The 25,772-nt window shown below is 55.2% G+C and overlaps 3 protein-coding genes across 4 annotated transcripts; all 3 read right to left on the reverse strand.

Moving 5' to 3' along the window:
* Positions 1–293: 293 nt before the first annotated feature.
* RAVER1 (ribonucleoprotein, PTB binding 1) lies at positions 294–7,031 on the reverse strand. 2 transcript variants are annotated; one of them, XM_058821464.1, is made up of 14 exons: positions 6,780–7,031; positions 6,067–6,133; positions 5,096–5,565; positions 4,580–4,771; positions 4,054–4,183; positions 3,867–3,961; positions 3,528–3,606; positions 3,005–3,204; positions 2,541–2,634; positions 2,306–2,376; positions 2,095–2,172; positions 1,881–2,012; positions 1,437–1,502; positions 294–1,353 (listed from the first exon to the last, which is right to left on the reverse strand). In XM_058821464.1, exons 1-14 carry the CDS (start codon positions 7,029–7,031, stop codon positions 1,207–1,209), a joined length of 2,073 nt encoding a protein of 690 aa, XP_058677447.1. In that variant the 3' UTR covers positions 294–1,206. The 2 variants fall into 2 exon arrangements, with proteins under 2 accessions (XP_058677447.1, XP_058677448.1); XM_058821465.1 differs by having other exon boundaries at positions 3,867–3,958; positions 6,780–7,000.
* Positions 7,032–7,400: 369 nt separating this feature from the next.
* TYK2 (tyrosine kinase 2) lies at positions 7,401–20,544 on the reverse strand. The gene is made up of 24 exons (XM_058821462.1): positions 20,518–20,544; positions 18,857–19,047; positions 18,087–18,210; positions 17,547–17,691; positions 17,069–17,232; positions 16,534–16,912; positions 15,685–15,867; positions 15,223–15,380; positions 14,795–14,918; positions 14,500–14,692; positions 14,315–14,421; positions 13,736–13,912; positions 13,243–13,330; positions 13,014–13,141; positions 12,685–12,820; positions 12,029–12,180; positions 11,801–11,951; positions 10,769–10,866; positions 10,346–10,538; positions 10,074–10,192; positions 9,392–9,564; positions 9,192–9,309; positions 8,965–9,075; positions 7,401–8,445 (listed from the first exon to the last, which is right to left on the reverse strand). The coding sequence occupies exons 2-24, from the start codon at positions 19,032–19,034 to the stop codon at positions 8,311–8,313; spliced, it is 3,534 nt and encodes a 1,177-aa protein (XP_058677445.1). The 5' UTR covers positions 19,035–19,047; positions 20,518–20,544; the 3' UTR covers positions 7,401–8,310.
* A 622-nt stretch (positions 20,545–21,166) lies between these two features.
* CDC37 (cell division cycle 37, HSP90 cochaperone) lies at positions 21,167–25,245 on the reverse strand. Its single transcript, XM_058821471.1, has 8 exons — positions 25,061–25,245; positions 24,050–24,331; positions 23,654–23,759; positions 23,238–23,353; positions 22,680–22,802; positions 22,083–22,265; positions 21,735–21,806; positions 21,167–21,610 (listed from the first exon to the last, which is right to left on the reverse strand). The coding sequence occupies exons 1-8, from the start codon at positions 25,160–25,162 to the stop codon at positions 21,443–21,445; spliced, it is 1,152 nt and encodes a 383-aa protein (XP_058677454.1). The 5' UTR covers positions 25,163–25,245; the 3' UTR covers positions 21,167–21,442.
* Between the last annotated feature and the right edge of the window lie 527 nt (positions 25,246–25,772).

Genomic DNA, 25,772 nt, shown 5'->3' on the forward strand with positions numbered 1-25,772 from the left:
GTGAAACTGGGGACTTTTGGGGGGATATTGGGGAATTTTGGGGGTCCAGGGGGAGTATGGAGGGGTCAGGCACGAGAGGAGGGCCCCTGTGATGGGGAGTGGGGTGTTTTGGGCGGGTTCTTGATGATTTTTTGCGAGCTTTTGGGGTCTGGGGATTTTTTTGGGGTTCCCTGCCCCAGTTTGGGGACACAGGAACGGCCCAAAATCGGGAGGGGGTGCAAGGGGTTTCCCCCGAAATAAAGGCACAGCAGAAATAACGAAATTACACCGAAATAATAAAAAAAAAGGGTGGGGGCAGAGATATAAATAGAACTTTATTTTGGGGGGAGGGGGATGGGGGGGACACAGCCCCCCCCAAATACCCCCTTACAGCAAAACCAGACAGTAAAAACAGGGAAAAGAACTCAAATCCTGGGAAATCCCCCCAAAAAACGAAGGAGAAAGGAGGAAGATTTGGTCGATTAAAAAAACAAAACAGCGTTAAAGTAAAAAGGCCGATTTTACCCCCAAAAAAAGCGTAAAACGGCAGCGGCTCCAGTTGTTAAAAAAAAGGGGGAAACACAAAAAAAAAAACAGCAAAAAAATCCACCCCGTGAAATGTTTAAAGAGAGGGATTGGACCCCAAAAAAGGGGGAAACACCAAAGAAATGGGGGAAACCCCACCCAAAAACCAACCCCAAAACAGGGGAAAAACCCCAAAAGTGGGAAAAAAGTGGAAAACTGCCCCCCCCCCAAAAGGTTGGAATTGGGCTTGAGCCCTGGAATTTTGGGGACCCCACCCCAAAAGCAGCAGTTAAGGCAGGGAGCGTTTCTGGGGGGCTCCAGGGGCTGCTCTGGGGAGGGGGAGGCAGAAAAAAAAACCCCAAAAAATTTAAGGGATTCTCCCCAAATACTTCAAGGGGCAATTAAAAATCCTAAAATTGCTTAAAAACAAAAACCGCAAAAAATAAACCCCAAAAAAAAACCAAAAAAAGGGAATTAAAACAAAAAAGAATGAGAAATAAAATCCCGATGAAAATAAAGCAAAAACCAAGGCGGGATTTGGGCAGGACTTCTAGATTTTTGGGATTTTATGGGGTTTTTTTTTTGGGTTTTGTTTTTTAAAAAAATGTTATCTTTGTGGGGTTTTTTTTTTGAGGATATTTTTGAGTTTTTTGGGGTTTTTTTTGGGGATTTTTTGGGGTTTGTTTTGGGAGGTTTTCCCCACTAAAATATTCTTTTTCTCTTCAGGTAGGAGTCGGCGTAGTGGCCCCCCAGGCCCTGGGAGTGCTGGCCCACGTAGGAGCCCTCGGGGCTGGGCTCGGGCGACGGCAGCAGGTGGGAGAAGCCCCTCTTGTGCCCCCCTAGCGGCGTCTGAAAAATGAGAATTTCCGGTCATTTTGGGCGAGTTTTAGGGCTTTTGAAAGGTTTTTTGTGGTTTTGGGGGGGTTTGGTACCTTGGGGTGAGAGCTGGGGGGAGCCAAGGCGAGGATGGAGTCGGAGCTCGGGGGGATGGAGATGGCCTGGGGGGGAAACAGCAAAAATAAAGTGGTTTTAGGGGGTTTAAAGAGGTTTTTAAGGGTTTTTTAAGGGATTTTAGGAGATTTTAAAACGATTTTTAATGGATACTGGGGGTTTTTAACATTTTAATGGATTTTGAAAGGATTTTAAGGAGATTTTGAAAGTATTTTAAGGAGATTGTAAGGAATTTTTAGGGATTTTAAGGGGATTTTGAAAGGATTTTAAGGAATTCTAAGGGATTTTAAGGAGAAAAAAGGTCTGGGATGAAAATCATTAAAATTGAAGTGATTTGATGGGATTTTAGGGGATTAGTAACAGAATTTTAAGGATTTAAGGGAAAAAGGGCAGGGGGCACTGCAGAATTTGGGGAGGGGTCTCACCTTGCTGAGGTGGCTCTGCTTGAGCCCGGCCTGGAGGCCACTGGTGAAGTAGGAACTGGGAGATCCTGAGAAAAAGGGGGGCCCTGGGGGTCCCAGACCCCCCCTGTCCAACCCCGAGGAGGAGGAGGAGACCTGCAAGGGGAGCACAGGCAGCTACAAACCCCCAAAAATACCAAAAATCCCGAATTTCGCCCCAAAAAAGTCGGATTTTTACCTTGTGCCTGCCGTGCCCGAAGCCCCCCAGGATGGAGCCGTGGTCGCGGGGCTGGGGGAAAATCCGGGACCCCAAATCCTGCCCAGGGGAAATTGGGGGGTTTAGAGGGGGGGGATCCCCAAATTCCCAGGAAAATCAGGGATTTGGGGGTTTTATCCTCAATTTAAAACTCCCCAAAACCTCCCAATTCCAACCCAAATTTCCCCCTGACCGGGAAGTCCATGGCGAAGGCGTCGGGCGGGGGCGTCCCCAAAACTCCAGGTTTCACCTTAAACCCTTTTCCTGGAAAAAAAATAAGCATGGGATTGGTTAAAGAGGGAAATCTGCCCCAAAAAGAGGGGAAATTTCTGGGGAAAAAAAGGGAAATTTATGGGAATAAAAAGGGAAATTTCTGTGGATAGAAAAGGAAATTTCTGTGAAGAAAAAGGGAATTTCCTGTGACTCACCTGGCAGGCCGGGCGTGGGCAGGAGGCTCTGCAGGTTCAGGTAGGGATTGAGGGGGATCCTCAAATCCTTCGGGGGCTCCCCCAGGAGAGAGACCTGGGAGGGGAATTTGGGGGGGCTCAGGGAGGTCCCGGAGGGGGTTTGGGGGTCCTGGAGGGGTTTGGGGGGATCCTGGGGGAATCTGGGGGCTCCATGGGGGCTCAGGAAGCTCCCAGAATTTTTGGGTCCCATCCCAGATTTTTGGGGGTCCCACCCCTGATATTTTGGGGTCCCACCCTGGGATTTGAAGGGGAAATCTACCTCATTGTTATTGGAGGTCCCATCCCAGAATTTGGGGGTCCCACCCCCGAATTTTTGGGGTCTCACCCTGGGATTTTTGGGGGGAAGCCCATCCCATTGTAATTGGAGCTCTCATCCCAGAATTTCTGGGGTCCCACCCCGGATTTTGGGTCAGGGGGCTGCTCACCGTGGGGGCGGAGGCTCCGCTCTCTCCCTGCTGGGCTTTGGGGAGGGGCTTGGGGAGGGGCTTGGGGAGGGGTCCCAGCCCCGGGGGGGTCCCGGGGGGTCCCAGCGCCGCCTTCTCCTGCGCCAGGAACGGGGCCAGGACCGGGGACAGCACCGGGGACTTCCCGCGGGGCTGGGCCCCGTCCCCGGGCACGGGAGCACCTGCAAGAGGTGGGAAAAGGTGAGAACAGGTGGGGAAAGGGCTCAGAGCCAGCCTGAGAGCAGCTCCCCAAAAAATGGAAATGTTTGGGGGGTGTGGGAGTGGGGAGAAAAACAGGAGAAGAGCCCAAAACAGAGGGGAAAACAAGTGGGGCTGGGGGACACACCAGAATCCATTTCAAAACCCAAAACTCCCTTTTCCCACCCCAAATCCTGCTTTTCCCACCCAGATCCCCCTTTTCCCACCCAAATCCGAGGTTTCCCATTTTTTTGGGGGAAACCCCCCCCCAGGTGAGGCTCCAGGTGTGCTGGAATTCCGGGTTTACCTGAGGGAATCTCCCCCAGGAGCTTCCCGGGGGGCTGGGCCAGGGAGCTCAGCGGGGAATCGCCCAAAATTCCCGGTTTCTGGAATGAGAAAAAGGAGGAAAACACCCTGAAAATGGAGATTATCCCTAAAAAAACCCCATGGAAGTGGATTATCCAATTAAAAAATCCATGGAAACCCCAACCCTGGGTGGAAAGAACCCTGGGAAAGAGCAAAATTCCAGGGAAAAGAGCAAAATTCTAGGGAAAAAAGCCGGGAAAACAGGAAAATTCCAGGGAAAATGGGAAAATTCCAGGAGAAATGGGAAAATTCCAGGAGAAATGAGGGACTTTCAGCCTACCTGGGCCTGGCTGTGCAGAGCCAGCTGGAGCAGAGCCGTGGACAGCGCCGGGTTGGGCACCAGGGGAAGGGAGGGAGCAGCTCCCAAAATTCCTGCTGGGAACAGGAGGAATGGCACAGAAATTCCCCTAAATTCCCGTTATTTTGCCCCAAAATTCCCATTTTTTGCCCCAAAATTCCCCTCATACCCTGCTTGGCGCCCAGGGCCCCCTGGAGCAGGGGGTTGAGCAGCAGCTGCAGCGAGGCTGGGTTGCCCAGGCTGCCCAGGATCTGCAGCAGGGAGGGCTCGGGGAGCAGCCCCTTGCCGCGGTTCAGGGCCTGAAATAGGGGGAAAATGGGATTTATGGGGGAAAGAGATGGGATTTGGGGTTTGGGGTGTGGGGTTTGGGATGTAGGATTTGGGACTGGGGATTCAGGGTTTGGAGTTTGGGACTGGGGGTTTGGGATTTCTGATCCTGGAAAGATTAGGGTGATCCCAGCAGGGTCCCAGCTCTCAGCATGAGCATAATCCCAAAAATCTCATGGCAAGGCAGGGAGGGAGAAGAGGAGGATGAGGACGAGAATGGTGATGAGGACAAAGATAAGGATGAGGATGAAGGGGTGAGGATGGAGATGAGGGTGACAATGAGGATGAGGATGAAGATAAGGATAACGTTAAGGCTGAAGATAACAGTGAGGATGAGGATGACAACGAGGATGCTGAGGAAGGCTCACCGTGGTCTGGGCGGCGATCAGCGCAGCCAGCATGCTGCGGCCCGAGGGCCCGGGGGCGCAGAAGGACACACGGATGTGCTGCCCGGACAGACGGAACCCGTCCGTGGCCTCCTGGGCTCGCTCGGCCGCCTCGGGGGACTCGAACTCCAGAACTGCAAAACCCTTGGGCTGCCCGTCCTGCCCGATGGCCAGCTGGGGACAGACGGACAGTGAGGGACAATGGGGACAGTGAGGGGACAAACGGGGGAAACCCTGCCCAGAACCCCAAACCCATCCTGAATCTCTGGATGTCACCAGTCTTCCTAAACATCTCATCCCTAAATCCTCTCCTCAGCCCCAAATCCCTTCCTTCTCCCTTCATCCCCTAATTCCTCCCTCAGCCCCAAATCCCTCGAGTCTCACTAAATTCCTCCTGCGTCCCCAGACTGCAAACCCCAGACCCCACCTGGCAGAAGGAGGGCTCGCAGACCCTCTGGAACGCCCCAAACCCCCCAAACCCCATATCTCAGCCCCCACCTGGCAGAAGGAGGGCTCGCAGACCCTCTGGAACACGGCCCTGAGCCCCTGCAGGTCGGTGAAGCCCCGGGGCAGCCTGTCCACGCACAGGCAGCGCGAGTGCAGCAGCTCGGGGCTCAGCTGCGCCGCATCCACCCAGTGCACGTGCAGCTTCCGGGTGCCCAGCCGCTTGCCCAGCAGCTCCGAGCGCGCCCGCGCCGCCGAGTCCTTCTTCATGAACTCCACGAAGCCGTAGCCCTTGGAGTGGCCCGTGGCGGGGCTGTAGACCAGGAAGCAGCGCTCCAGGCTGCCGAAGGGCCGCAGCAGCTCCTCGAACTGCGGCTGGGTCAGCAGGCGGGGCAGGTTGGCCACGCACAGCACGGCCTCCGTGGGCTGCAGCTGCACCCGCAGCGCGTGCTGCCGCAGAGAGCGGCCGTGGAAGCGCCCGACCGCCGAGGCCGCCTGCTCGGCCGTCAGCAGCGTCACGAAGGCTGGGGAGAGAGGAACGGAGAGAAAAAATGGGGCTGGGAATGTGGGAGAAAAATGGGGCTGGGAATGAGGGGAAATCGGGGAGAAATCGGGTTGGGAATTGGGGAGAAATGGCAGGAAATGGGGGGAGAAATTGGGTTGGGAATGGGGGAGAAATGGGGTTGGGAACGGGGTTGGGAAGGGAGGAGAAACGGGGAGAAAAGGGTTTGGGAACAAGGTAGGGAATGGGGAGGGTTAATAGAGAAATGGGGTGTGGGAGTGGGGAGGACTCCTCCAAAAACTGGGTTTGGAAAAGGGGAAGGACCAATGGAAAAAGGGGTCTGAGAATGGGGAGGAATCCGGGAGAAATGGGGTTTGGGAAAAGGAAGGAATTCCTGGAAAAAGGGTGTTTGTAATTCAAAAGCATCTCTGGGTAGGAACAGGAAAAGCATCCTGGGCTGTTCCCTCTTCCCTGATTTCCCAGGGACCAGGGTTGATTCCCAAACCCCAGGGCTGCTCCTCACCTGTTCCCTTGTACTTGTCCACGAAGCAATACTTGAGCTCGTAATCCTTCAGCAGCTCATGGATATCCTGAAAAAAAATTCAGGATTTTCATGGAAATGGGAGAAAAGAGAGTGGGGCTCACACCCTTTTCCAAACCCCAACTTTTTAGGGATTTTCCCCTTTTCCAAACCCCATTTTCCCAGTGACCCTCCCCTTTCCAACCCCCCTTTTTGAGGACTCCTGGCCCTCCCGAATTCCCGGGAATTTCGCTGGGCCGTGTCAGGATCTTGGCGGTGTCTCCAGTTTGACGTTCCAGGCTTTATCTCAGGGTTTATTCCCTCGGGACACCCCGGGAAACTCCGGCTCTTACTCCTCCTCTTCCTCCTCCTCCCAGACCGGCTTCTCCGGCTCCATCCTTTGCCCTTCCCCAGTTAATTCCCAACCTTCGGCCTCAGGGCGATGATTTCACCCCGGGACCGGGACCGGCAAAGGAAAAACGCACCCGGGGGGGCTGCGGGAATTCCAGGCGGATTTTTGGGGAATTCGGGATTTTTGGGGTCCAAAAACGGGATTTGGAGCAGAGCAGGGAAAGGTTCGGGAGGAAGGAGAGATCCGGGATGGATTTGGGGCTCTGGTCCCGGTTCCCCGCTCAGTGCCCGCGTTCCCATTCCCGTTCCTCCTCCCGGTTTCCCCTCAGCCCCGTTCTCCATCCCGTTCCCGGTTTCCCCCTCACCTGGTTGGTCACATCCGCCGGTAAGCCGCGGATCAGCACCTTCCGCCGGTTGCGGAATTGCTGCTCGCTGTGCTCCAGGCGGCTCCGCACCTCGGCCGGGTCCAGCGGCGGCAGCTCCTCCTCGGGGGCCAGGTCGGGCCCCGCCGGGGGCTCCGCTCCGGGCCCGGGCCCGGGCCCGGCCCCGCTCACCGACAGCGCCGCCGCCATCTTGGCCCCGCCACCGCCCGCCACACCAACAACGCGCCTTCTCATTGGAGGAGGGGCCGGCCACGAGTAGCCGAGGCGGGGATTGGGCAGCGCGGAAAAACACGGCGGATGAGCCGGCGGCTGCTATTGGGTAGAAGGGAACGCTCGTTGTGTCCGCGGCTGGGATTGGGTGGCAGCGGGCAAGCCCCAAGATCGCGGATTCCTATTGGTTGGTTCCGCTGGACCGTTGAACACCCCAAGACATCCCAAACGGAGATCCCAAAAAACCCAAATACACCCCAAAAAAATCCCCTAAAATCCCCAAAATAACCCAAATAAGTACCCAAAAATAACCCAAATAGAGAGCCCAAAATAGCCCAAATAAAGACCCCAAAAAACCACAGACGCCAAACACGGAGCCTTTTCCATCCTTTATTCAGGGACCCTTTGGATTCCCGCCAAACCCCAACCCCCCGCCCCAGATTCCAGGGGATTTCCCCCAAATCCCCCCCAGCTTCTGGGGGGGAGGGCACAGCAGGCAATAAATAAGGGAATTTTTGGGAATTCCCCAAAATCTCGATAAAGTGCCAGGTTTGGTTTGGTTTGGTTTTTTTCATGGAATTCCCATTTTTCGGGTTTTTTTTGGATAAAGGCCCCAAATCCTAGAGGGCAGGAAGGAGATCCAGCCCCTCCCACCCCCCAAAAACGACCCCAGCCCCAAACTGGGAGAGAGGATGGGGCTGGGAATAAGGCAACAATTCCAGAAATCCACAAATCCACAAATTCCCCCTTTTCACCCCAAAATCTCCGGCCCAGAGCTCGTTCACAGTGTTTGGTGGGAGGGGGGGAGAAAATATCAGGAATTTTGGGGGGTTGGGTCCGGAACTGGGGATCCCCTCTCTTCCCATGGAACTTTGGGGGTTTTTTCCTTCCATTTAATTAAATTTTGGGGGTTTTCCCCCTCATTCCATGGATTTTTTGGGGTCCCTTACCCCTTCCATGATTTTTTTTTTAGTTTTTTCTTCCCCTTCTATGGAATTCTTTTGGGGATTAGCCCCCACCCCATTCCATGGGATTTTTTGGGGCTTTCCTCCCATTCCATGGGATTTTTTCCTCCATTCCATGGATTTTTTTTGGGTTTTCCTCCCCATTCCATGGGATTTTTTTGGGGTTTCTCCCCTCCCCATTCCATGGATTTTTGGGATTTTTTCCCCCCCATTCTATGGGATTTTTATGGGATTTCTCCCCCCAGTCCCATTGGATTTTCTGGGGTTCCCCCCCCATCCCATAGGATTTTTTTGGGGGTGTTTTCCCCCCAGTCCCAGGGTATTTTGGGGTTCCCCCCTCAGCAGAGGTTGAAGACAGAGGGGGCCTGAGCCCGGTATTTCTCCTGGAAACTCCTCAGGACGGGCACGAGGTTGGGGAAGGCCGGGCGGAACGAGGCCTCGGCCTCCCAGCAGTTCTTCATCAGCCGGTAAACCTGGGGGGAAAACGGGGAAATCCTGGGAAAACCTCCCCCAAAATCCTGGTAAAACCTCCCCCAAAATCCCGGGAAAACATCCCCCAAAATCCCGGGAAAACATCCCCCAAAATCCTGGGAAAACTTCCCCCAAAATCCCAGGAAAACCTCCCCAAAAATCCAGGGAAAACCTCTGTCCTCTTCCCCCCAGGAATTTGAAACATTCCCCTCTCCTCTCCTCCCTTCCCACTTTGCTCCTCCCCTTCCCTGTTTTTCTCCTTCTCTCCACATTTTTCCCCCCTTTCTTCCTCGTTCTCCTCATCTTTCCTTCCCCATTTTTCCTCCTCCCACTTTTTCCCTTACTCCTTTTTTCCTTCCTCTTCCCCACTTTTCCTCCTTCCCTTCCCATTCCCTCTTTTTTCTCTTCCCATTTTCCCCCTTCTCTCCTCCCCATTTCCCCCCTTTTCTCCTTCCTCTCTCCCTTTTCCTCCTTCCCATCCCATTTTTCCCCATTTCCTCCCCTTTTTCTCAATTTCCCACCTCGCAGGGACAATCCCTGGGCATGGGGAGCCTCTTCCCCCTCTCCAGGAGCTCGATCAGCCTCAGCACTGTCATCTGCCCCTGCGTGGCCCCGATCATCTCCAGGAATTTCTGTGAGGGGACAAGAAAACCCCAAAAACATGAGGGAAAAACCCCAATTTCAACCGAAAAACATGGGGAAAAACCCGATTTCACCCCAAAACCCCCTGAATTCCCAGAGGACTCACGGCCGGGGGGCTGCTCCCGGGGTCGCAGCGCGTCAGGAGCTCGTAGAGGGTCACCCCAAAGGACCAAACATCCGAGGCATAGTAGAATTTACACTCCTTGAGGCACTCTGGGGCGTACCTGGAACCATTTGAGGTCACAGCTCTGGGGTCTGGGATCCAGCAGCGCTCCCAGAAGGTTCCCAAACCCCCGAATTCCTCACCAGAACACGGGGCTGTCGCCGTCCTCCCGCACCCGGTAGTACTCGTGGCCCTCGGGGACGGCCTTGGCCAGCCCAAAATCCCCGATTTTCACCACGTGCTCGTTCTCCAGCAGCACGTTCCTGGCTGCCAGGTCCCGGTGGATGTAGTGCAGGGAGTGCAGGTAGGCCATGCCCTAGAAAAACAGGGAAAAAAACAAATTATGGCTGGATTTGGGAAGGCTGGAAGCGGTTTTGGGGGGTTTTGAGGCGTTTCTTGGGGAGTTGTGAGGTATTTCTGGGGGTTCATCCCCTTTTTTTTGGGAATCAGCCCCATTTCTGGGAATTAAGCCCCATTGGAGGGTTGGTACTCCTGTGTTTCCCCATTTTTGGGGGGAATTCAATCCCATTTTTTGGAATTCAGCCTCACTTTGAAGTGTCAGTCCCATTTTTCAGGGGTTCAGCCCCATTTTTTGGAGACCAGCCCCATTTTTGGGAAATCAGCCCCAATTCCAAAGGGTCCACCCCCTTATTTTGGGAATTCAGCCACATTTTGGGAATCCAGCCCCATTTCCATAGGATCCCATCCCACTTTTTTGTCAATCCTGCTGCATTTTGGGGTTGTACCCCCATTTTGAGTCATCCAACCCCATTTTTTGGGGGAATCATGCCGTTTTTTCGGGATCCAGCCCCATTCCGGGCTCACCTCGCAGATCTGCTGGGCAAAGAGCAGGAGGTGGGACAGGCTCAGGGGGTGCTTGGGCAGGAATTCCCGGAGGCTCCCCAGCGGGACGTACTCCATGATCAGCTGCACCACCTTGTCCCCTGCAACACACAGGTGGCAATGTGGGGACCACCCCGGGAGTCCCCAAATTCCTGCCAGGACAGCGATTCCTGGCCAAAACAACGTGGGAATTGGGGTTTTTTAAGCTCTCTGTGGCTGATCCACTGGAAAATCCCCATGTTTTTCTCCCTCACCCTGCTCGCTGCAGCAGCCCTTGTACTTGACGATGTTCTCGTGGTACAGGGTCTTGAGGATCTGGATTTCCCTCTTCCAGGAGCTCAGGAGCTGGGGGCTGCTCCCAGATTTCAGGGATTTCACCGCCACCATCTCCCCGGTGCCGTCGTTGGTGGGGTCGTAGCAGCACAGGCTCACCTTCCCAAAGTGGCCCTGGAGAAGGATGAATTTTCGGGATTTGGGTGGGGAAAGGAGGTTTTGGAGCTTCCCTGTGCTGGGAGGATGCAGAGGGAGTTGACAAAGTTCAGAAATGGAGGGAAAAATCAGCAGGGGATATAGGTTAAAATGTGAAAATAAGGATTGATACGTGGAATTTCGGATCCAGACAGGGAAAGGAGCCTGCCCAGCTTCCCCAGAACTGCAGAGCTCAGGACGCCACTGACCTCGCCCAGCTCCCGGATTTTCTTCAGGTACCGCTTCTGGAACACGGTGGGATCCGACACGGGGAAGTCGGGATTCACCGACGTGACGTCCACGAGATCTGCGAGGAACCTTGGGTTTTCCTTTTTTCCCTTTTCTCCTTTTCCCCACAGAATCCCGGGATTTTCCTTTTCCCGCCCCTCACGGAGCGGCGGCAGCCGGGTGAGATCCCTCACGCCCCTTTTCCCCACAGAATCCTGGGATTTCCCCCATTCCCCGATCCAGGACCCTCATCCGCATTTCCCCAGTATTTCCCCCACAAAACCCCGGGATTTTCCCCATTCCTCCCGGGATTTTTCGCCGTTCCCCCAGGATTTCTCCCCGTTCCCCCAGGACTTCCCCGTTCCCGCCCTTACGGAGCGGCTGGAGCCGGGTCAGCTCCCTCACAAAACCCCGGAATTTTCCCCTTTTCCCGCCCCTCACAGTGCGGCTGCAGCCAGGTGAGATCCCTCACGCCCCTTTCCCCCATAGAATCCCCGGGATTTTCCTCATTCCTCCCGGGATTTTTCTCCATTAACCCAGGATAACTCCCCGTTCCTCCGAGATTTCCCCGTTTCCGCCCCTCACGGAGCGGCTGGAGCCGAGTCAGCTCCCTCACGCCTCTTTTCCCCACAGAATCGCGGGATTTTGCCCCGTTCCCCCCGGGATTTTTTTCCATTTCCCCGGGATTTTACCCCGTTTCCCCGTGGTTTTTCCCCGTTTCCCCAGGATTTCTCCCCGTTCCCCTGCGATTTCCGGAGCGGCGGCAGCCTGGTGAGATCCCTCACGCCCCTTTTCCCCACAGAATCCTGGGATTTCCCCCATTCCCCGATGCAGGACCTTTATCCCCGTTCTCCCCGGGACTTTTCCCCATTCCTCCCGGGATTTTTCTCCGTTCCCGCCCTCACGGTGCGGCTGGAGCCGGGTCAGCTCCCTCACGCCCCTTTCCCCGATCCAGGACCCTCATCCCCGTTTCCCCAGGATTTTTCCCCATTTCCCCCTTTTCCCGCCCTCACGGTGCGGCTGCAGCCGGGTCAGCTCCCTAAGCACGGTGCGGAAGGACGGCCGCTCCACCGGGGTGTAGTTGAGGCACCGGGAGATCAGCGAGGCCAATTCCCGGCACGAAGGCTCCGGCAGCCGGTGCCTCTTCTCGTAGAAACGCTCCTTCTGCGGGAAACACACGGGGAAAACTCCAAACCCGACCCCCAAATGCAGCCCAAACAAGGGAAAACTCTGGGAATCACCTCGGAGGGAGTGCGCTCCTTCAGCGGGACGTCGGCATCGAAGCAGATTTCCAGGAGTGTTGTCCCAAAACTCCACTTGTCCGAGGCCGTGCTGAGGTTCCCCACATCCCGGATGCATTCCGGGGCAATCCAGGGAATCCTGTCCACGCGCTCTGAAGGACACATCCCACCAGGAAAGTATGAAATGTGTATTTTTATTATTTATTGGGAGTGATGGCATGTTTGGGGCGTTGGTCTGTTATGTGTAAAAGGTTAAAGGTGAAGGGTTCAAATATTAAATACGGAGTGTTAAGTATGGGATATTAAAGGTGTAAAATATGGGATATTAAGTAGTAAAATACGGGATATTAAAGGCATATAAAGTGGGATGTTAAAAATATAAAATTTGGGATTTTGAAGAGATAAAATATGGGATTTACAAGGGGAGAGTCTGTGTTAAAAGCATCCCAGGCACTGGAATGGAGTGTGATCATCTCTGACAGCAGCTTGGGGACCAAACCAGGTGGAATTCCCATATTAAAATGCCAAATATTGGGAAAAATCAGGTTGGAAAAGGTGGGAATACTCTGTGAAAAGAGCTCTGGCCACAACCTATGGGAATTATTAAGGAAAAGGGAGGGAAAATAAGCTGGGTTTTGCCCCTGGAAACCCCATACCTTCCCGGGAGAGCACGGTGAAGCTGACCCCGGGGTCGCTGAGCTTCACGAAAGGCACAGATCCATCCTCCAGCCCCTTCCTGGCCAGCAGGATGTTCTTGGCACACACATTCCCATGCACCAGGTTCTTATCCTCCTGGGAAACGCAGGGCAAAAGGGAAAAATTATTGGGAAATAAATTTAAAAAAAAATCCATGATCCCCAGAACAGGGGAGAGGGAGGAGTATGGGCTGCAGGAAGGGCGGAATGACCCTAAAGATGTGATTATCATGTGGGAAAAGGGAGGGAGGGGTTAGGATTACGGTTAGGGGAATCCCAGCTGCAGTTACCAGGTAGCTCAAGGCACTGCCCAGCTGTTTGGCCACGGTGATTTTCCACCCCACGGAGATCCTGCCCTTCTCCTTGCGCAGCAGCACATCTAGGGGCCCGTGCTCCACAAACTCCTCCACCATGATGTCTGCGGGGAAATCCGGGATGATCCCAAGGGATTGGGGCTGGGAACAACAGGGAACAGCCCCAAAGGGCTGGGATGGGGCGGGGAGGGGCTGCTGGACTCACTCTCGGAGCCGCGCACGCAGACTCCGTGCACGAAGGCCAGGTGCACGTGGGACACCTGCGACATCAGGCTGGCGCTCTCGAAGAATGCCTGCGGGGACAGCGGGGATGGCACCGGGGTCCTGGGGGTCCTGGAGATCCCAGGAGCCCCATCCCAGCCCTCTGGGGACAACGGAGACAGGAGCAGGGTCCTGGAGTTCCTGGAGCTCCTGGGAGCCCTATCCCAGCCCTTTGGGAGCCAAATTCCAGAAGCAAAAGCCAGGAGAAATTCCAGCCCTCATGGATCCACACTCCAACCCCTGGATCCTTATTCCAGCCCTTGTATCCTTATTCCAACCCTTAGATTCACTTTCCAGCCCTTGGATCCATATTCCAACTCTCTGGGCCACATTCCAGCCCTTTTGGGGTCATACGCCACCCCTCGGATCCCTCTCCCACCCCCCGGATCCGTGTTTCCTGCTCCGATCCCGGCCCTCCCAGCCTGGGCAGGGCTCACCAGGGCGATGTCCCTGTGGCTGGGGTCCAGCACTTTGAGCACCACGTGCATCTCCCGCCCGTTGTTGTTCTGCTCCGTGCAGAAATACTCGGCCTCGTCGTCGTTGCCGGAGCTCCCGCACACGCTCAGCACCCCGTCGTAGATGTTGGTCCGGGTGCCCTGGCCCAGGTGGGCTCGCTGGGAAAATGAGGAAAAGCAGGAGCTGTTGGACCCTGGGGAGATGGGAATCTTCACCTGGATCCCTCCCCGAATTCCCTCTGCCTCCTAATGTGGGAGAAAGCCACTTCCATGGGGATTTTTCCCTCGCTTTCCCTTGGAAAGGGAAGGGATGAAACAGCAAATCCATCCTGCTGGCTGCCCTGGGGTGTGGGAGGATCCTGGGATCTGGAGGGAATCTCTGGAAGGCAGAGCAAGAGAATCCCATGAAAGCAGAGAGGATTCATCCACCATTCCAGGGATCCCAGGAAGGCACAGCAGGTTCCTCCAACCCCAAGAATCCCAGGAAAGCAGAGCGGATCCCTCCTCCTCCCCCACTGGATCCCAGGAATCCAAGCAGTGAAAATCCCTGGAAAGCAGCACCTGGGTGATCTCGTTCTTGCGGATCTGGTGGAAGCTGAGCTGGGTGAGGTTCAGGATCTGCTTCCCGTTGTCTTTGGCCTTCCGTGTGATCAGCAGGTCCGAGATCTCTGGGGCAGGAGGGAACGGGGCCCCGTGAGTTCCCGGATTCACCCATTCCCGATCCCTGGGGTGATCCCTGTCCCTACCTCCCGGCTTGGGCGGGCAGCACCTCTTCACCGTGAAGTTCTCGTCGCCGGATCGGAGTGTGCAGCCCTTGAGCACGTCCAGGAGCTCCCGCAGCGAGGGGAACTCGCGCTCCCAGCCCTCCAGCACGAAGGACTCTCCCTTCTTCTGGATCCGGAACTGCCGGAACTTGAAGGCTCCCGGCGTGCCAGGAGCCTGGAAAAGCCAAGGAGAGGCAGGAGCTGCAGCCAGGAGGCTCCCGGGTCATTCCAGAGCTCACAATTCCTGGGAATCCCGCGCTGGGAATTGCGTCCCTACCTGCTGGTGGCTCCTCTTGAGCACGGACAGGATCATGCGGTTGAAATCCAGGACGCTCCAGCGGAGGACGTAGAGCCCTTCCTCCGGCTCCTCCCGGCGCAGCTTGGCAAAAACAAACTCCTCCCTGGAAAAGGGACGGGAGAGATGGATGGGGATGAGCCTTGAGGAAAGGGAATGGACTGGAATGAGCCTTGAGGGGAGGGAATGGATTGGGATGAACCCAAAGCACATGGAATGGATTGGGATGAACCCAAAGCAGATGGAATGGACTGGGATGAACCCAAAGGACGTGGAATGGATTGGGATGAACCCAAAGCAGGTAGAATGGACTAGGATGAACCCAAAGCAGAAGGAACACCCAGGGACCACCCCGAGGACACAGAGCAGCTCCGGGATGAGCCCTGGGATCCAGGTGAAGCCGCACTCACTGCATGGGCCCATGGATGCCGTTGTGGATGCTCAGGAGCAGCCGCGGCGGGGCCACGTCGTGGCACAGGTAATGGCTGGAGTCGGCTGTCAGGCGGAAATATCCGTCCACCAGTGACACCAGAGCCAGGGCACTGCTGGGACAGGGCAGCAGCACCTCCTGGGGAGGGACAGAGCACCGCGGTGAGTGGGAAATCCATGAGAAACCCATGGGAAACACTAAAAAACCCACAGGAAACACTAGAAAATCTGTGGGAAACCCTAGGAAAACCCATGGGAAACCCTAAAAAAACCCTTGGGAAACTCAAAAAAAAACTCTTGAGAAACCCACAGGAAACCCTAAAAATCCCCAGAAAACCCAGATAAAACCCCTCGTTCCTCCCAGCGCCGCCTCCTCCTGCTCTGGACGGAGCAATCCCGGGATCCCAGCACCGGGAGGGATCAGGAATCCCAATCCCACCCACCAGGCACTTGTTGTCCTGCCGGTGGATGCTGATCCTGCAGTCCTTGACCACCACGTGGGTGATTTCCCGAAAATCACAGAAATGGCACCAGGGGGGATCGCTCCGCTCCGCAGGCTGCGCCTCCGGCTCCTTGTTCTTGCTCTTCCTCCCAAAATATCCACGCTGGGAGAGGCTTTCCATGGCCTGTAAGGGGGCAGAGAGGAGAATTCCAGACTTTTCCTGCTGCTGAGAAGGGTTGGGGGGAAACTGGGATAGGCTGGATGCACAAATGAAGGAGATAGTGTGAGATGGATTTGGGTGGGAAACTGGGAAAAGAACAGAGAGAGCACCCCAGGCAAAATGCAGGAACACAAACCAAGGAAAGAGATGAGATTTGGGGTGGGAATGGAGCATTCCAAATCTATCACAAACTAAGGAAAAACACAGGATTTGGGGCAGGAATGAGGCATCCCAAACCCACCACAAACCGAGGATTGGGGGCAGGAATGGCTCATCCCAAACCCACCACAAAGAAGGATTTGGGGTGGGAATGGAGCATTCCAAACCCACCCACCACAAACTGAGGATTTGGGGCAGGAATGGAGCATTCCAAAACCACCACAAACCGAGGAAACACACAGGACATTGGGGCAGGAATGGCTCATCCCAAGCCCACCACAGACTCAGGATTTGGGGCAGGAATGGCTCATCCCAAGCCCACCACAGACTCAGGATTTGGGGCAGGAATGGCTCATCCCAAACCCACCACAAACACAGGATTTGGAGCAGGAATGGCTCATCACAAACCCATCAAAAACAAGGATTTGGGGTGGAAGTGTCTCCTCCCAACCCCACCCCATCCCCACCCACCTCTGTGGGCACCGGCCTCCACTGGATGCCACCGGTGCCGGTGACCAGCACGTGGTGAGTGACCGGGCACTCCCGGGGGAGCAGCGGCTGCTCGGGCTCCGCGCAGCCCCCGTTGGCACAGAACGGCCCCTTCTCGCCCTCGGCCGCCGTTTCCAGGGCCAGCACCGGGAAGAGCTCGCTCCCGAAGCGGGGAGCCAGCTGCTCCAGTGTGGCCAGGTACTTGTACATCACATCCCGCTCCGTCAGGCTGCCCGCCGCCACCGTGTGCCGCTGGAAGCGCCGCAGGAAGCGCCGGAACACGTTCTTCATCCGGAACCGCGTCAGGAAGTTGTTCTGCTGGATCTGGCGTCGGAAGGAGCGCGGGATGCAGTCCTTGAAGCTGCCAAAGTAAAGGGGATTGTCAGGAAAGAGTGGAGGACGATCTTGGGATGCAATGGAAAAATGGCACAAAACGAGGAAAAAAGACCCAGTGAAAAAGAAGGAAAAAACAGTGAAAATGGAGGAAAACCCCCCCTTGGAAAAGCAGGAATTTCACCTGTACTTCCTGGCCACTTCCTCCAGGGAAATGCCCTTTTTGATGGCGATGTGGGACAGGTGCAGCACAGCCATCCCCAAGCTCTCGTTCTTGAACTTCTGCATTTCCGGCTCGCTCTGGAAATCCTTCAGGGAGGCGACGTCGTTGATGAACTCGAATTTTCCCTGTTAAATGTGGAATAACTGGGGGTAAAACTCAGCCCTGAGGTGATTTCCAGGAGGATTTTCCTTGTGTTTTCCAATTTAAAAAGTGGGACTGCAAGTAAAAATCCCATAAAAGAGAAAATTATTCTGTGGAATTACGGAATTCCACCCAGCTCCAGTCCCAACGTCCCAGCAGTTTTCCTTTTCCAGAGGGAAAACTCAGGGGTGTTTTTACCCTTAAATAAACCCCTGGGGATAAAAATACGGATTCCGAGCCAAGTCCAGCTGGACTGAGGAAAATCATCCTGTTTTTCCCCCGAATCCTGCCCCATTACCTGCTCAAACAGGTACTCAAAGGAGGATCTGTCCAGCAAAGCTCCTCCAGGAGGTTTTTCCTCGGGAGAATCCCCCGTGCGCGGCACATTCCGGAAAACCGCAGGCTCCTTGTTGTTCATCCCATGCCAATTCCGGAAATAAAACCTGGAATGGGGAGAAGACAGCAGGAGAGGGGCTGGGAGTCACATCCTGGGCTCAAATCAGGGGATTTTGGGGTTTTTTTCAGGAATAAAACTTGTCGGAACCATGGGAGAAACAGCAAAGTGCTTAAAAAAAATCGGGATTTGAGCACAGGGAATGAATCCGAGCTGGGAGTGAAGAGCAGCAGCCTCCTCCTGCCTCCAGAATGGGATCATTTAAAGTTTTCCCCATCTCTTTTAGCCATGGACCCATTGTTAATCCCAAAAACCTCTGGGAGGGATGCTGAAAGGCAGAGGAATTTCGGGAAGAAAGAAGCGGATTTTTCCACGCTGACGGAGAGGCCAAATCTATCATTCCCCTCCTTTAACTGGGACCAGTTTTTCCAAGGAAATCCTCACCTCATCCTGAAGATCAGGTTGATGCTGGTGTCCTTCCTGATGTGGAACTGGTGGTTGGGAGGGAGCCAGATCCGGCTCTGGGGGTCATAGAGGGCGAAGAGGCTGTAGCAGAGCGGGGTAATTCCTGCCAGGAATGGGAAAAGCCAGCTGGGACCAGGGCTTTGCTCCCAAAAACTGAAATTCCAGGGGGTTTGTTCCCAAAGAACTAAAACTTGGCTGGTTTTGTTCCCAACAAACCCAAACTCAGTTTTATTCTCAATAAACCTGAACTCAGCAGGTCTCATTCCCCCCAAAAAAATACTCCCACAAAACCCCACAAATACCCCAAAAAAATACCCCACATTCCCTCCCAAAAAATAACCCACAAAACCATAGAACTGGGATTTTTCTCAACCTTGGGAAGGAATCCAGTTGGGATCTGGTGTTCCCTGGGAATTCCTGGTATTTTCCCTGGGAATTCTTGATGTTTTACCCAGTGTTTTCCCTAGAAATTCCTGGTGATTTCTCTGGGATTTCCCAGGTGTTTTCCCTGGTGCTTTCCCTGGGAATTCTTGGTGTTTTCCCTGGTGTGCTCCCCGGTGTTTTCCCTGGATATTCCAGGTGATTTCCCTGGTGTGTTCCCTGCACATTCCCAGTGTTTCCCCTGGGAATTCCTCATCCTCAGGTGTCACACAGCAGGACCCGCCCTTCCCCAACCATCCCCAGCCCCAGAGCCCCTGTCCCTCTCCTTGTCCCCGTCCTTGTCCCATCCCTGTTCCTCCCATACTCACCCAGGCTCCGTGCCAGGTCGATGCAGATCTCCTCGGCGCTCAGGGCCCCCTGCCCGTACACCCGGCACCGCTCGCGCTCCTCGTCCCCGCTCCAGTGCAGCAGCACCTTCAGCCCCGCGCCCGCCGGGAACCCGCAGCCCTCGGGCTCGGCCGCAGCCCCGCGCCGGCACAGCGACATGGCAGAGGGAGATCTGCGGGGAAAACACGGGATTGGGACCCAGAAATGGGATTGGGAACCCAAAAATGGAAATGAGATTGGGAGCCCGCAGCCCTCGGGCTCGGCCGCGGCCCCGCGCCGGCACAGCGACATGGTGGGGCTGCTCTGGGGGGAAAACACAGGATTGGGACCCAAAAATGGCATTTATAATGGGATTGGATCCAAAAATGGGATTGGGAACAGGATTGGGATCCAAAAATGGCATTTATAATGGGATTGGGATCCAAAAATGGGATTGGGAATGGGATTGGGATCCAAAAATGGCATTTATAATGGGATTGGGATCCAAAAATGGGATTGGGAACGGGATTGGGATCCAAAAATGGCATTTATAATGGGATTGGGATCCAAAAATGGGATTGGGAACGGGATTGGGATCCAAAAATGGCATTGGGAACGGGATTGGGATCCAAAAATGGCATTTATAATGGGATTGGGATCCAAAAATGGGATTGGGAACGGGACTGGGACCCAAAAATGGGATTGGGAATGGGATTGGGATCCAAAAATGGGATTGGGAACCCGCAGCCCTCGGCTCGGCCGCGGCCCCGCGCCGGTACAGGAGCATGGCAGCAGTTCTGGGGGAAAACCACGCGACTGGGACCCAGAAATAGGATTTCCAATGGGATTGGGAGCCAAAAATGGGACTGGCACCCAAAGACAGAATTAGGACCCAGAAACGGAATTTGGACCCAAAAACTGCATCTCCAAAAATGGCATCCCCAAAGCTGGGCTGTGCTGGGGAAAGGGGGGATAAAACAGGATTTGAACCCAAAAACAGGATTCCCAAAAATTACATCCCCAAAGCTGGGGTGTGCCAGGAACATGGTGGCAGCTTTGGGGGAAAAAACGGGTTTTGGTACCCATTTCGGGGTGGATTTGGGGATTTTCAGGAGGGATTCTGACCCCCTTCAGATTAGGTTTTGCACCTGTTTCAGGGTGGGTTCTTACCCTTTTTGAGATTAACTGGTTTTGTTTCAGGATGGATTTTGATCCATCTCAGGATGCATTTTTGGCCCATTTGGGGGTGAATTTTTGACCCGTTTCAGGCTGGATTTTGACCCATTTTCGGCTGCATTTCTGACCCACTTCCAGAGGAAACTTTGACCCATTTCAGGGTAGATTTTGACCCACTTCAAGATGAAATTTTGACCCATTCTGGGGAGGTTTTTTACCCATTTCAGTCTCTCAGACTCCTCTCCCCGCCCGCCCCAGTTGGTACCGGCCCCTGTCCCCTTTTCGCTCCCGTCCCCGGTTGGTACCGGCCCCCGGCCGTTCACAGGGCTGGTTCCGGGGCCACCCCCGGTTGGCACCGCCCCTCCCGGTTGGAACCGACCCTGTCCCCCCTCCCGGTTGTCACCACCCGCCGTTATCCCCCAGGCTGCTGCCGGTCCGTGCGGTGGTACCGGCTCCCCCACCCCCCCGGTCCCCCCCCCGTTGGTACCGGCCCGGCCCGGCCGCCGCTCCGGCTCCTCCGCCCCGCAGCGCCGCCGCCTCCCATTGGCCGCGAGAGACGCGCGCTGCCATTGGCCGGCGCCCGCGCCAGGCCACGCCCACACTCCATGGGCGGGGCCACGCCTGGGGAAAGGTTGATTGGCTGTGTGGAGGGAGGGGGCGGGGCTCTACGGAAAGGGAGGGGTCAGGGATGCGCAGGTAAAGGAGGCGTGGCCAAACAGATCCAGGGGGCGGGGCCTGAGAGGAACAGCTGGATCCAGAATTGGGAACCGCTGGATCCAAAATTGGGGGTCGCAAAGCTGGACCAGGACCACAATTGGACCCAAACTGGGAGTGGGATGGATCCGGACTGGGGGTTGATGGAAGGGGCACAGCTGGATTTAAACATGGGCACAGCTGGATCCAAACCAACTGCACTGGGATCCAAACTGGGTTTTTTTTTGAGGCAGCCCAAACCCCATCAGGGGATCCCCCCAAGCCCCCCTGGCAGGATGGGGGAGAGGCTGGGGGGGTCACAGCCCCCTGCCCCTCCCAGGGTGGCTCCAGTTCACCCCCTGCCCCCCCAAACCATCCCCAAACCCCTCCAGACCCCCAGGCCACGCTCAGCTTCTCCAATCTCTTTATTCTCCGCTCTGGCACCACGGCCCCGACCCCCCCCCCCCAAACACCCCAAACCCACCCGGGGGGGGCCCAAACCTCCCAAAATCCTTCCCCAAAAGTCTCTACGGCGTGAAAAGCGCTGGGGGGGGGGGGGCGTGAGGGGAGTGGGGAGGGGGCTGCGGGGTGAGGGGGGTGGAGCATGACCCCTCCCCGCCTGATTCTGCTGCTTTTCCGACGGGGACGAGTTGGTTTTTTGTATTTTTTTCGTGGTTTTTTTGACCTTTTCTGCCTTTTTTCCGGGGGTGTGGCCCCGCTCAGGGCTTGGCCTCCTCGTGCTCGGCTCCTCCTCCTCCGTTCTCCTTCTTGATCTCCTCGTAGGGCGGCGCCGCCTCCCCCGCGCCGCGCTCGGCACCGTCCCCGCCCTTGGCGTTGGGCACCCAGAGCCCCGAGTCGATGCAGCGCTGCATGTGGTACTTGGCCTCCTACAAACGGGGAAGAGAGATTTGGGGACATGCCTGGGGGGTTTGGGAACATCCTCGAGGGGTTTGGGGATCGTCCTGAGGGATTTGGACCCTCCCAAGGGATTTTTTCGGGTGAAAAACTCACGGTTGGGTCCATTTTGCTGATTGTGTCCTGCAGCATCTGAACATCTTTGACATCGAAGCATTTCTGCAGCTCCTGCAGGGCCAGGGACTGGTCAGTACTGGGAGCAACTGGGATTGTGCTGGGATCACACTGGGAGTGACCGGAAACCTCAAACCACCCAAAACTAGGGGATTGAGCCTCAAAACCAGACTCATACTGGGACTGACTGGGACCAAGCCAACCCCACCAGGATCCCCCAAACCTCCAATACCCAAAACCTCAGGATTTAACCCCAAAACTCCCTCAGAGCACTTGGGGGAGCCCCCGAAATGCCCCAAACCCCCAGGTCCCAAAATGCCCCAAACTCACGGCGGGCAGGGACTCGTAGACCTCGACGGGGTCGAGCCCGCCAGGCCCCAGGCGCTTCTGGCGCTCCTCCTCCTCGTACTCGCGCAGAGCCTTCTCCAGGCGCGCCCGCGCCCGGCCCCGCACGCGCTCCTTGAACGCCTCCAGCTCCTCCGTGAAGCCCTCCAGGTACTGCTGGTCTGCTGTCTGGGGAAAGGGGGAAAAATGGGGGTTCAGCCCGAAATTCAGCCCAAATGCAGGTCAAATTCACCCAAAATTCACCACAAATCCGGTTCAAAATCCAGCCCAAATTCAGGTAAAATTCACCCAAAATTCACCACAAATCTGGCTCAAAATCCAGCCCAAATGCAGCTCAAATTCACCCAAAATCCACTTCAAAATTCACTCCAGAACTACCTCAAATCCACCCCCAAATCCATCCCCAAATCCACTCCAAAATTCACCCCAAATCCATCCCTAATCCACCCTGAATTCATCCAAAAATTCACCCCAAATCCAACTCAAATTCACTGCTAAATTCACCACAAATCCACCCCCAAAGCAACCCAAAATCCACCCTGAAAATCTACCCCCAAATCCACCCCTTTATTAAATTTTTACCTTAATTTTGGTGAAGAACTGCCTGAAGCAGGCCCTGGGATCCACCTTGAGGCTCTTGGCCAGCTCCAGGATGAACTGCATGACGATGGTCTGGTGGGCCACCTGCTCCATCAGCGCGTGTTTCTGGGGAAAAAAACACATTTTGGGTTAAAATCCCCAAAATCCCCACTCCATCAAACCCTTCTGGGTGGGGAAAGGGGACTTGGGTCAGGGAATCCCTGCAGGAGCTGTTAAGGGCATTAGGATGAGACTAGGCTGGATTTGATGATTTTTAGGAGCTTTTTAATCCCAAACTAATCCCAAATTCCCTGATTTTGAATTTTTTTTGGGCTTCTCACCCCAGGTAAACCCTGGAGCTGCAGGAGAGGGGTTAGTGATGAATCCCTCTCCCAAAAAAGGTGTGGGTGCCTTTAGAGAATGATTTTAAGGATCTCTTCTACTTCATAATTCCCAAACCTCTCATTTTTCTGGCAGGAAAAATGGGATAAAATCCAGAGAGGTGACAAGAAAGCAATTCCAGCCTGGAAAAGGGAGATTTTGCCCCAGTTTGAGCCTCACCTCCTCCACCTCCAGGTCGATGCACCAGATGACCAGGTAGTTGGCTGTCTCCTCACAGACCAGGTGAGGGTTGTCTGACAGGTACTTCTGGCTGTCATCCCAGCGCCTCAGCATCCCTGAAATGGTACAGGGGGTGATTTTTAATGAGAAAAACCAAATCTGAACCTTGTTAGGAGGTTCCTTAATGAGAAAATCAACTCTGAACCTTGTTAGGAACAGGGTGGGCACGAGGGAGAGTGCCTCAGTCTAAAATTTAATTAAACTCCCCCAAAACTCTGCTTCAGCAGGGGGAAAAATGGGAAAACCACACAAAATTCTTGATTTTTCAGCAGAGTGAGAGGATTCTGTGCTGCTCCCAACACAGGGGGTGTAACCAAGTCTGGGGAACCCCAAAAATCTGCTCCCCAAACTCTCACCAAAGTGTTTGATCTGCTTCTCGTATCTCTCCACGAAGGTTTTGTGTTTCTTCTCCTTCTGCTCCTCCGTCTCCTCCTTCTCCTCGGGCTTCACGTTGAAAACGCTCTGGGGACCAAAAGAACACAGGGAATGATTTGGGGGAAAATCTCACGGATTTGGGATCAGTTTTTCGGGGAGGTCCTCACAGATTTGGGGTCAGGTTTTTGGGGGGCTCCTGACAGATTTAGGGTCAGTTTTTTGGGGGGCCCCTCATGGACTTGGGGTCAGGTTTTTGGAAATATCCTCAAATTTGAAGTCAGTTTTTTGGGGGGTTATTCACAGATTTGAGGTCAGTTTTTTGGGGGGGTTTTCACAGATTTGTGGTTGTTTTTCGTGGTGTTTACCCCAAACCCCACCTTGCTAAATCCATCCTTGCTGAGCGTATCCACATTCCAAGGCATGTTCTTCTCCTTCTTCCTCAGCTCCTCCAGCTTGTTCTCCCAGCTCTTCTCCTCGTTCCTCAGCTGCTGGGCCTCGGCCTGGAGCTTCTCCAGCTCGCCCCGGCCGCTCTCGGGCTCGGCCAGCTCCAGCTCCTTCATCTTCTTCAGGCACTCGGCCAGTTTGCGCTTGCACTCGCGGCAGCCTTTGTCCAGCTCCTCCTTCTCCTTCTGGAACTGCTCCATGCGCTCCACGCGGGCCTGGGGGCACCCACACAGCTCCAGACCCCCCACTCTGACACTTCTGGGGGTTTTGGGGTGGGGAGGGGGATTGGGGGTGGCTCTGGGGTTCTGGTGGTTCCCAGATCCCCCCAAATTTGGGGGGAGGTTTTGGAGGGGTCACTGCCCCATCCTGGGGGACAGGGAGGGGTTTGGGGGGGCTGAGACCCCCATGAGGGGATTCCCCAGGGAAGGGGCAGAACCTGAGTGGGGGAACGGGGGGAACTGGGATGGGGGACAGGGATGTGGCGAACTGGACACAGGAACCCCAAATTCATTTTTGGGCTGGATTTGGGGTGAATTTTGGGCTGGATTTTGGGTAAATTTGTTATGAATGGCGGGTGTCCTGGATGGGGGCACAGGGAATGGGGTTTTCTAGGATGGAGGTACAGGAACGGGATGCCCCGGGATGTGGGACAGGAATTGGGGTGTCCTGGGCACAGGGAACGGGGTACCCCGGGACGGAGGAGCCCCCCAAGAGCGCTCCCGGTACGACCCCACCGGAACGCGGGCAGTCCCCGCCCCACGGGGCCCCCGGAGCTGCGAACAGGAGATCCAACCCCCCACCTTTCCCCGTTCCGAGAGGCCCCCGCCCCACGGAGGTCCCACCAACAACCGAACCCTCCCGCCTGCCTACCCCGGTACTCCCGGGCCCGGTCGCCATGGGAACGGGCCAGGCCCGGGGGCCGCCGCGGGCTGGCCCAGCCGCACCTGGTGCCGCCATCGGAAGAGACTCGCGGTGTCGATGTTGGGGTGAGTCTCGTCCTCATCGTCGGAGACCTCGATGTGGTCCCACACGCTGTAATCCACCATGGCGCGGCCGCCGCGACCCTCCGCCACCCGCCCGGCACGGCACGGCCGCTTCCGCCCGCGCCTGACGCGCTTCCGCCCGCGCCTGACGCACTTCCGGCGTCGCAACGCCACTCCTAAGCATGCGCGGAGCGTGCGTGAAGCCGCGGCCGGTTCAAAGATGGCGGCGGATTTAAAGAGACACAAACCCTCACACACGCGCCGTGTCCGATCAGAGCGTTTTACCCGCGGGTTTAGGAGAGGTAATTAAAGGAATAGAGTCCTTCAAACGGTTTAAAGGGTTAAAGTTGGAGGAAAAGTCTGCCTCTTCCGTGATTTAAAGAGGTTTAATTGACTGGGAATCTCTACTTTCTATTATTTTTAAGCATAGTTGACAGCAAATCCAACTTTTTCCTTGTTTAAATAGATAAATTGAGGTGAAGTCTCTGTTTTCTGTCGTTTTTAAGGGTTTAAATTGAAAGTAGCCTATTTATGGGCCATTTTCAGAGTTCCATCAACAGCAGCTCTCTGTTTTAAGACACCTTATATGGAAAATGGTGTCAAAAAGCCCCAGAAATTCTGTTTCTTGAGGCAAAACCAGTAAAGGGAGCGGGAAGCCTTTTGGCAGGTTAAA

This window comes from Ammospiza caudacuta, chromosome 29, assembly GCF_027887145.1.
Source record: "Ammospiza caudacuta isolate bAmmCau1 chromosome 29, bAmmCau1.pri, whole genome shotgun sequence".
Lineage (NCBI taxonomy): Eukaryota > Metazoa > Chordata > Aves > Passeriformes > Passerellidae > Ammospiza > Ammospiza caudacuta.